Source organism: Lampetra planeri, unplaced genomic scaffold (assembly GCF_965212315.1).
Source record: "Lampetra planeri unplaced genomic scaffold, kcLamPlan1.2.h2 scaffold_169, whole genome shotgun sequence".
Classification (NCBI taxonomy): Eukaryota; Metazoa; Chordata; class Hyperoartia; order Petromyzontiformes; family Petromyzontidae; genus Lampetra; species Lampetra planeri.
Window position 1 is genome coordinate 1 of NW_027614424.1, and position 11,199 is coordinate 11,199.

Genomic DNA, 11,199 nt, shown 5'->3' on the forward strand with positions numbered 1-11,199 from the left:
ACCCGATTGCGTACCCTGCTGACAGAGCCCGGGGTACGGGATGGTGAGGTGACCCTCCGAACGGGTTGGAGGAGAAAGTTCGGACGGGGAAACAAGACGGTAAGCAGAGGTGTAACCAGGAGGGCCGACGGTTCAGAACCGTTCAGCGGAGAGGTGACGGGGGGTGGGGGGATTGGCTGGAGGGGGAAAAGGGGCCGTCTATAAATGACGTCACGCACCTAGGGGGGGGGGGGTCAGGCATTTGTGACGATGTGTGATGAGGGGGGGGGGGGAGTTTGAGAAATGTGACGTCACGTCAAAATGCGCAACTTTAAATGAATATTAGAATTGTTATAGCAACACTCCTACAACATTAGAGTGCAGCGCCACATTAAATACGCACTACAATGACAATAGTTTAAAGCGATTTGAAGCATGTTTTATTTTGGGGGGGGGGGGGGCAGAGCTTTGTGACGGCATTTACACTAACCTCTGCTGCTGTAACTTCTTCTAATGCGAAACGAATTCTGTCTAGAACTAGCTTAGCTCTTATCTCAGAGAAAATACATAATACACGAGCATAATATGACTTTGAGACCCCCCCCCACCTCCTACACATTTCACAAGTAGTGCATAAATATGCCAAATTATGCAAATTCCTTTGTCAAGGCGCCCTTCCTCCTCTAACCCAGCTTAAATATACGCTGCCAAGCTTGGTGGTGTTCATTCAGACGCTGTCTTTCCGACAGACCTGTTCTTCACCTGAGGACGGCTGCTTGCGTTGTGGCCGAAACGTCGTGAGAATTGTATTTTATTATGTTTTATTTTTATTATTTTATTATTTCCCTTCTACGTGACTTTACCGAAAGAACCAAGAAGACTGCCCATACACTCAACACTGCACCATAGACTCAACACTGCACCACAGACTCAACACTGCCCATAGACTCAACACTGCACCATAGACTCAACACTGCCCATAGACTCAACACTGCACCATAGACTCAACACTGCCCATAGACTCAACACTGTACCATATACTCAACACTGCCCATAGACTCAACACTGTCCATAAACTCAACACTGCACCATAAACTCAACACTGCACCATAGGCTCAACACTGGCCATAGACTCAACACTGCACCACAGACTCAACACTGCACCATAAACTCAACACTGCGCATAGACTCAACACTGTCCATAAACTCAACACTGCACCATAAACTCAACACTGCACCACAGACTCAACACTGCACCATAGACTCAACACTGCACCATAGACTCAACACTGCACCATAGACTCAACACTGCACCATAGATTCAACACTGCCCTAAAGTTAAACTGTTAAACTATTTTCATTCTATTGTAACAGGTAAGGCCCATTGAGTTGATGTGTGGACCTTTTTCCGAAGCGACCGTGGCAATCTCAAATGATAGCAGCTATACCAAGTGGCTCATCTTCTTGGTTCTTTCGGTAAAGTCACGTAGAAGGGAAGTAATAAAAAAAATAAAAATAAAACATAATAAAATGATTCTCACGACGTTTCGGCCACAACGCAAGTAGCCGTCCTCAGGTGAAACCAGGTCTGTCGAGGCGACAGCGTCTGAATGGCAAGTGGCTCATGTCATCATCTGGCATCGGTAATGAGCGACTTCCACGACACGTCGTGTTGAGGGTACTTCTTTTATTTTATCACACGGGATACAACACAGGCCAACCTCATCCGTCTCATTCTGAGTACAACACTTTAAATACTCTTAGGTTTTTTTCGGTAAAGTCACGTAGGTAAAAAATGAAATTAAAATTAATAAAAATAAAATAATAAAAATCACGACGTTTCGGAGGCAACACAATTCTCCGTCATCAGGTGGGACCGTCACAGCCAGATTTACTGTATCAAGTGAGGCAGGGATTCCAAGATACAAGTTCTTAAATACAAGTTAAGGGGGGGGAGGAGCTTATCTGAGTGTGGTAGCCAATGAATGGAACGTATTGGGGGGGGGGGGGGGGCTAAAAGAGAACAACAGGTCACGTGCTATTGTTCTCTTTTAGCCCCGCCCCCCCCCAATACGTTCCATTCATTGGCTACCCCCCCCCCCCCCCCCTTAACTCGTATTTATGAACTTGTATCTTAAATTTTTTGCCTCACTTGATGCAGAAAATCTAGCTGTGACGGTCCCACCTGATGACGGAGACTTGCGTTGCCTCCGAAACGTCGTGATTTATTTTTTTATTTCTATTATTACTTTCATTAATTTTAATTTTATTTCTTCACCTAAGTGACTTTACCGAAAAAAAACCTAAAAGTATGAATCCTTGCAGTCACGAAAGCTTCGAATCTAGAATTAACACTTTAAATATGAACGTCCCTACTGGCTGCACCTACGGCAGAGGTCGCAACCGGGTACCCGATACCCGTACCCTACCCTATACCCGGCTACCCGTACCGGCCGGGTACGGGTAGGCCGTGAGTCACTGGTGAGTCACCGTTTGTCACTCATTTCCCAACGTCTTGTCTCTTCTCACAATTCAAGTTCCTAGAATCAACCCACCCGCGCCTGCAACGTGGCTTCATCCCAGAAGTCGCAATCGGGTACCCGATACCCGTACCCTACCCGATACCCGGCTACCCGTACCCGGCCAGGTACGGGTACGGGTAGCCGTTTGCGACCCTGGTGCGGCCGGGTACGGGTAGGCCGTGAGTCACTGGTGAGTCACCGTTTGTCACTCATTTCGGGTAGGGTACGGGTAGGGAACGGGTACCCGTACCCGGCCGGGTACCCGTACCCGGCCGGGTACGGGTACGGGTACCCATTTGCGACCCTGGTGCGGCCGGGTACGGGTACGGGGTAAGGAATCAAAACCCGTTTGCGACCTCTGACCTACGGCCGATCGCCCCGCAGGAGATCTTCCACGTGGCCGGACGACGGAGAGAGACGACGCAGTCCGGGCCCAAGAATCCACACGTGAACCCCCGAGCCCAGCTCTGCCCCCCGCTTATATCTCCCCAGGCCTGGCTAGGCTCCGCCTCCGGCCACGCCCTGTTGTGGAACCTTCCAGAAGGTTTCCCAGAGCATCCCAGCCAACCCCGCCCATTACATTTGGCCCCAGATACCTCTCCCGTTCAGATTGGATGTTGTCTTAGCGGTCACCGTAGACGTGCTTCCCTGTTCCAGCCAGCAGGTGTCAGCATGTCATTACAAATGTAGAGCAGTTGCCAGATACTCGAAATGCGGAGGGGAAACGCGGAGGACCTGGAGAAAACTCCACGCGACCACGGGGAGAGAGAAAGAGAGAGACGCAGACTCCAAATATACAGCAGCAGCCATCGTCAGGGTCGGGAATGGAACCCACGACCTCCTGTGTACCAGGCGAGGTAGTTAACATTCCTAGCTACCGTGATGATAATGAGAGAGAGACACGCAGACTCCAAATATACAGCAGCAGGCATCGTCGGGATGGGGATCGAACCCACGACCTCCTGTGTACCAGGCGAGGTAGTTAACATCTCCTAGCCACCGTGATGATGATGAGAGAGAGAGAGACGCAGACTCCAAATATACAGCAGCAGCCATCGTCAGGGTCGGGATGGAACCCACGACCTCCTGTATACCAGGCTAGGTAGTTAACATCTCCTAGCCACCGTGATGATGATGAGAGAGAGAGAGACGCAGACTCCACATATACAGCAGCAGCCATCGTCAGGGTCGGGATGGAACCCACGACCTCCTGTAGACCAGGCGAGGTAGTCAACATCTCCTAGCCACCGTGATGATGATGATGAGAGAGAGAGACGCAGACTCCACATATACAGCAGCAGGCATCGTCAGGATGGGGATTGAACCCACGACCCTCCTGTGTACCAGGCGAGGCAGTCAACATCTCCTAGCCACCGCAGCTACAATGCCCTGATAGTGGCATTGACCTTGTACTGTTCACGTTGTGGCGTTGTTCTCTCGTCTGACGCTGGTGGTGGTGAGACTGGGCCATAAAGAAGGTCTCCGGTGGAGACAAATGAATTTCAAAGACAACGCATCGCACATCATCATCAGAGCCACGTGTTTGTGTTCGCATGTTCACCACAAATAATACGCGTGTGTGGTGAACGCAGTAACTTGATTCCATGCAAAAGGTTTTCTCTTTGGTGTTTGAAACACCTTAACACAACTTTTCTGTTTTGTTACTGGCAGAAAGCATGAAACCTATGATTAATTTTTCATACTGGCAAACAAAAATGCCCCAAATATGTGTTTCTACGGTTAATCCGACATCCGCGTGATCGCCTCTGCAGTACAGTGGTTGCAATATATTTACAATGGCGGGTGGCGGAGTTTGATTGGCTGTTGATTGGCTGTGCCATCAGCCAATCAGTGGGCCCGAGGCTTCTGCTGGGCGGGAGCCAGGAGAGTTGTCGTTATGACTGAGCATGTGCATCGATCAGTTCGGTCGATTCTTCACTACACAAGTTTGTTTTTGTTCATTAACAAACTCCCAAAATGGCTTAACTTAAACGTGACATATACTAGTAGGAACCTCCTGGTTACACCAGCCCACAGGGGATTATTGTGTCCGTCGTGCAGGGAGGGGCTGGGTGGGGAGGGGCTGGGTGGGGAAGGGAGGCTGGGGAGGGGCTGGGGTGGGAGGGTGGGGCTGGGTGGGGAGGGGAGGGTGGGGAGGGGCTGGGTGGGGAGGGTGGGGAGGGGCTGGGTGGAGAGGGTGGGGCTGGGTGGGGGGTGGGAGGGGTGGGGCTGGGTGGGGAGGGGCTGGTCACCCCGTGGTGCCCTTATAAAACTCAACGTTTAACCTACTCACGCCGGCTTGTGCCCGCCCTCACAGTCGGGCATATTTGCGGAATACACCACGTCGCCGTTGACCCTGGCCATTCACTGAGCAACCCAACGATCCTACCAGCTCCCTCCGCAGGAATGTGTTATCAGTGGGGTTTTTGGCATAATAGATCCGCGGGATAATGGTTATAATGTTTGGATTATCCGCGATTTTGAATTATTATTCCCTGGCCGTCATTGGCGCGGATAATTGACGGTCTACCGTGCTGACTTGTTATTTGAAATCTGTGAACTTGTGGAACGCTTTGGTGCTGTCTGCCAGTCGAGTAGCCACCCCTTGAAAAAGAGATCCCGAGCTCTGCGGGCTGTACTCGCCGGGAAATACACTCCTGCCTTCTGAAGTGTGTGGGTGAGCGCGTGGGTGAGTGAGTGGGTGGATAAGTGAGTGGTTGAGTGAGTGCGTGGGTGGGTGAGTGCATGGGTAAGTGGGTGAGTGAGTGTGTGGGTGGGTGAGTACATGGGTGAGTGGGTGAGTGAGTGTGTGGGTGCGTGAGTGGTTGTGTCAGTGAGTGCGTGGGTGAGTGAGCGGGTGAGTAGGTGAGTGAGTGTGTGGGTGGGTGGGTGAGTACATGGGTGAGTGGGTGAGTGAGTGGTTGAGTGAGTGCGTGGGTGGGTGAATGCATGGGTGAGTGGGTGAGTGAGTGAGTGAGTGTGTGGGTGGGTGAGTACATGGGTGAGTGGGTGAGTGAGTGTGTGGGTGGGTGAGTGGTTGAGTCAGTGAGTGGGTGGGTGAGTGGTTGAGTGAGTGCGTGGGTGCGTAAGTGGTTGTGTCAGTGAGTGCGTGGGTGAGTGAGTGGGTGAGTGGGTAAGTGAGTGAGTGTGTGGGTGGGTGAGTGAGTGGTTGAGAGAGTGGGTGAGTGGTTGAGAGAGTGGGTGAGTGAATGTGTAGGTAAGTGAGTGAATGAGTATTTGAGAGAGTGGGTGAGTGGTTGAGAGAGTGGGTGAGTGAGTGTGTAGGTGAGCGAGTGGGTGGGCAAGTAAGTATTTTGGGTGGGTGAATGCGTGAGTCTGTGAGTGAGTGAGTGGGTCAGTGAATGATCAATGCGACTGGCTACTGATGCACCTGATCAATGTAACTGGCTACCGATGCAAATGACTGAAGTTACTCCTCATGAAGAAATCTTTGCAAGTAGCAATCTTTTAAATTTTAATAATTGTTTGGTTTGTTACACAACTCCTTATTAAGTTATGTATGTAAGGTTAATATCCGTATTAAGCATTAAATGTCTACGGATGTTGTTAATCCAGGGATAAAATAATGAATGATACTCAATTACACTGGTCAACAAAAAAAGCGTTTTTTTCTGGCCTGGACTTTTGCAGCTGTTCTAGACTAATTTCAGGTTGATTATCTCTATCACATCTCATTTTTATGCTATCGGCATACACCATTTTCATTGATTTTACCCGAAATTAACTCTGTCACTTATGATTGCAAGTTGTTGCGAGTCAGTGACTGCTTTAGTGTTAAAATATGGTGCTGTATTTTTAGGATAGTGTGTTTATAATATCATTTTATGTAGATATCCACATTTATTTAATATTTTCTTCTGCAGTTTTTATTGAAAATGCAATAACCCTAACCCTAACCCTGATGTGATAGACAAAAACTGATGCCAGATTTGGAATCAGCACCCCAAAATTACCTTAAAACCGTTGGAATACCTTATGCCAGAAAAAGTGTGTTGACCAGTGTTATTCTTCGGGGTTCACATCCCCCCCGTATATCATGTATGCCTATGGGAACGTTAGCTTCATACAGCGCTGTTTTTTCAGGAACGCGTGTGATGCATTATGCGAGCAACGCCCGTACACACATACACTTTATATACTCTACACATGCATGCATATACACATACAGCACGCACATACATACATACACACATGCATACGAACGTATACAGACACGTACACATATAAAGGCAAAGATCCCACTTATAGCCTGAACAAACTGTTGGGGCAAGTGCTGTTAGCGAGCACCTATGCAGGCCTGCACGGAGCACAAAAAGCTGAGTGGTCTCAGCACCACGCTTGGCCGCCTTTGTCTCCCTTGTGGCGATGTTTACACACCACACCCAGGTATTAATTTGAGGCTGAGTCGACCTAGGGGAGGCCCAAGACTGGTTCCGTTAATCGTCAATGGTGTAGGTCGTGAGGGGGAATTGAACTCAGGCTGCCGGGTTTGTAGTGCTGCATGCTAACCTCTACACTACCGCTCTACACAAACATAGATAACAACAACCGCCATTCGCCACTAAGTGGCGGTGACGTCACCACGACGCTACCACGACGCTTGTGCCAGGCCAATGCACCTTGAGGCCACGTGAAGTGTCGAACGCCCGCTGGCAGGAGGTCACGGGGCAGACCCAGCAGGTGCCACGGGTCGACTGACCGAGATGACCGAGATGACTGGCTGATGCACCACCTTGTGCCCCCTACTGCACCAACTTGCTGTGCTTTAGCCACCCGGCGCTCCGCTCGTTGTTGTGAGCGTCGCCTCTCCGCCCTCCGTTGTTGTTGGAGGGCGACTGCCTCTAACTGCCCAGTAGCGTCCTTCACGAGCCTCCTCCACAGAGGCCGATCTTGACACCGCTGGTACCAGTCATCGGCAAGTCCACTCAGCTCCACGTCCTCCTGTACCACATCACACCATCTCTTCTCTAGCCCGTGCCGCGCCCGTTTAGCCCCCTCGATCCGGCCGAACTAAAGCTGTTTGGGCATGCGGGCTACATGACCCAGCCAACGCAGCCTTGCCTGCCGGAGGAGCTCACCGATGGGACTTTGCCCAGATATACACACATGCATATACACATATAGTACACATATATGTACAATCACATTCATAGCCAGGAGGAGGGGGGGGGAGATGATGCCAACCCCAGCTGCAGACGATGATAAAATTCTCATGTGCAACTTTCACCAGCTGGGATGAGACCAGGCCCTATGGGTTTGAATGGGGTCCTGGGTGGACACCCACTACCGGAGTGGAAGAATGGCAGGCGCATCTTACAGATGACAAGTCCATGGTCAGTGGGCAGATCAGCTCCACGGTAGGTCCTGGTGTCAAGGACATGGGCCCGCATCCGCTGTTTTATCAATATGTAGTCCAGCAGATGTTATTGCTTGGACCCGGCATGCATCCATGATGTTGTGTGGATGTGCTAATTGCGGAACAGCGTGTTGGTAATTACAAGACCATGGGCTGCACAAAAATCTATCAGCCTCCTTCCGTTGTTATTGAGCTGATCTGGCCCATGCCTTCCAATCACTCCAGACCAGGAGCCAGCGTCATGACCAACTCGGGCATTGAAGTCACTCTATCCAGAGGGACCACTTTAGCTAGCACCTGTGACAGGAGGTCATAGAAGGCATCTGACTCATCGGCCTTGCCTGCATCCCTCCACTTATATTAATTTTCGGTGGGGGCATAAGTAACCACCACCACCACTCCTTGCCTCCGGTTGATGGGAAGGCGAGCCCAAAGTAGCCTGGGGCTTCCAGCTTCCCACACCTCACTGCCACGCTCCAACACCCCTTTCTTTATTTTGTTGAAAAGAAGAGCCACTCCCTGTTGTTTGGCAGTCTCCTCAACCGAGTAGAGGACTGTCCACCCCTCATGGTGGCTGGAGCCAGAGCCGGTCCACCGGACCTCCTGAATACCGCAAAGATTCAGGCGGTACCAGTCCCACCCCCGAGAGGTCTGGCAGCCTCTCTTTGCAGCATTCAAACATTCCAAGTGGCCACTCGCAGTGGCTTTTAGCTGTTTCTGGAGGAACCCCGAGGGTAAGGATTCAGTATCCCGGCTCCGGTAAATGGGGTTTGGCAAGGAGATGTCATAGACGCCTGTCCCCACCTACACTCACTCACCCACGCACCAAATCACCCACTCATATACTCATTCGCACATGCACCCACTCACCCTCCAACTCACTCACTCCCGCACCCAATCACCCATTCATATACCCATTAGCCCACGCACCCACTCACTCACCCCCTCACTCACCCACTCACTCATGCACCCAATCACCAACTCACCCACGCACTCACCCACTCACCCACATACCCACGCACCCACTCACCCACTCACTCACGCACCCACTCACTCACCTACTCACGCACCCAATCACACACTCATATACCCACTCGCCCACGTACCCACTCACTCACCCACTCACTCACTCACTCACCCACTCACCCATTTACTCACTCACGCACCCAATCACACACTCATATAACCACTGACCCACGCATCCACTCACCCACCTACTCACTCACGCACCCACCCACCGGGGACCTGATCAAGATATTCGTCGTCAACGGTGTGGGTGGCGGCCGTGAGCGGCTAATCGCCGCTCCTAGCTAGCGCCTTTCCACGGCCACCACCGCCGTCACCACCGCGTCGGTGATGGACGGCTCAGCGTCGCGCGACCCTCCCGCGGTGGACGCCGGCACCACCGTTCCGCCGCCGCAGCAGCCCCGGTGCGCGGCTCCCCCACGCCTGTAGTAGTCGCCCGACAGGAAGTAGAGCACCGGGTTGATGCAGCAGTTGAGGCTGGCGAGGGGCCGAGTCGCCTTGTAGATGGTCGACACGGTCTGCACGAGCTCGCACGACGACTCGTCGCCGCCGCCGACGATGGTGTAATTACCACCGCCGACGACGGCCGCGGTGTAATTACCACCGCCGCCGTCGCCGTCGCCGCCGCCGCCGCCGCCGCCGCCACCGCCGCCGTACATTTTGACGAAGAGGTACACCATGCGCGTCACGTGGAAGGGCAGGAAACAGACCGCGAAGCTCAGGCACACGACGGCGATGAGCCTGAACGAGCGGCCGCCCGCCCTCTTCACTTCGCCGGCGCCACCGCCACCGCCGGCACCGGCACCGTGCCGCATCTGGCAAACCCTGGACTTGCGCCGACGCACCAGCGCGCGCACGATGGCGACGTAGCACGCGGCGATGACGGCGAATGGCACGGCGAAGCCCACGGCGGTGAGCGCCACGCCGTAGGGGAAGTAGGCGGCAAAGTTCTCCGGGCTCGTCAGGTCGTAGCAGACGGCGCGTCCGCGCAGGACCCCGGAGCGGGCGAACGCCGCCGTCGGCGCCGTCTCGACCGCCACGGCGAGCCACGCGGCCAACGAGATGCGGGCCGCTGCCCGGCTGCCCCGGAGGCCGCCGAAACGGAGCGGGTGGCAGACGCCGAGGTAGCGGTTGAGGCTGATGGCGGCGAGGAAGGCGACGCTGCCGTAGAGGTTGGCGTAGAAGGCGAAGCGTACGGCGCGGCAGGCCGCGTCGCCGAAAGGCCAACGGTCGCGCCACGCGTAGTTCAGCACCAGCAGGGGTAGCGAGCAGGCGTAGAGCAGGTCGGCAGCCGCCAGGTTGGCGAGGTAGACTAGGTTGGCGCTCCAGCGGCGGCGCTCCGTGCGGAAGGCGCAGAGGTAGAGGACGGAGCCGTTGAGGGCGAGGGCGAGCGCGAAGACGACGCTGTAGACGGCGGGCAGCAGGATGTGCTTGTAGGCCTCACGGTACAGGCAAGTCCTCCTGCCGCCGCCGCCGCCGCTGCTGTTCATGTTGATGTCGTTGATGTTGTTGATGTCGTTGATGTCGTTGGTGGTGAACGGGGATGCGGCGGTTGTGGCGGTTGCGGAGGATGGGTTGAGGAGGTGGATGGAGGAAGTCATTGCGGGTGGTGGGAGTGGTGGGGAGTGTGGATGTTTGGTGGTGTTGTTGATAGATATAGTAGTGGTGGTGATTATAGATAGAGTGGTGGTGGTGGTAGATTTAGTAGTGGTGGTGGTGATGGATTTGTGGTTTTGCTGATGGTAGTGGTGATGGGATGGGATCTTTGGTGGTGGTGGTGATGATGATGGATATAGTGGTGGTGGTGATTATAGATACAATGGTGATGACGATGAAGGTGTATTGTGGTTTAGGTGATGGTAGTAGCACTGCTGCTGGTGATGATGTAGATGTGATGCAGAAATGGTGGTAGTGTTGGTGCCGATGGTGGTGGTAGTGTTGGCGACAATGCTGGTGGTAGCGATGATGGAGACGAGTGGACTTGCCGATGACCGGCACCAGCGGAGTCAAGATCAGCCTCTGTGGAGGAAGACAAAGCTCGTGAAGGATGCTACTGGGCAGTTGGAGGCAGTCGCCCTCCAGCAACAGCGGAGGGCAGAGGAGCGATGCTCACAACAACGAGCGGAGTGCTGGGCGGTCAAAACGCAGCGAGTTAGTGGGAACATGACCTTCTCCGAGCGCCTTCCCAAACATCACGTGACAGCCTCAAGGTGCACCTAGCCTGGCACGGTCGCTGCTTGTTAGAGGAACGGCGGCTGCTGATGCCGTAGCCGTTTCTGCTTCTCACCTGTGTAG

The 11,199-nt window shown here is 53.4% G+C and overlaps 1 protein-coding gene across 1 annotated transcript; it reads right to left on the minus strand.

Moving 5' to 3' along the window:
* Nucleotides 1-9,188: 9,188 nt before the first annotated feature.
* Nucleotides 9,189-10,570, minus strand: LOC144739757 (P2Y purinoceptor 6-like). Its single transcript, XM_078622658.1, has 2 exons — nt 9,551-10,570; nt 9,189-9,442 (listed from the first exon to the last, which is right to left on the minus strand). The coding sequence occupies exons 1-2, from the start codon at nt 10,503-10,505 to the stop codon at nt 9,189-9,191; spliced, it is 1,209 nt and encodes a 402-aa protein (XP_078478784.1). The 5' UTR covers nt 10,506-10,570.
* Nucleotides 10,571-11,199: the final 629 nt, after the last annotated feature.

Coding starts and splice junctions, on each gene's coding strand:
- LOC144739757 (XM_078622658.1), bottom strand. CDS start 10,505: ATGACTTCCTCCATCCACCTCCTCAACCCATCCTCCGCAACCGCCACA. Junction 9,443..9,550: donor CGTCAAAATGTACGGCGGCG/GTGGCGGCGGCG, acceptor GCGGCGACGAGT/CGTCGTGCGAGCTCGTGCAG.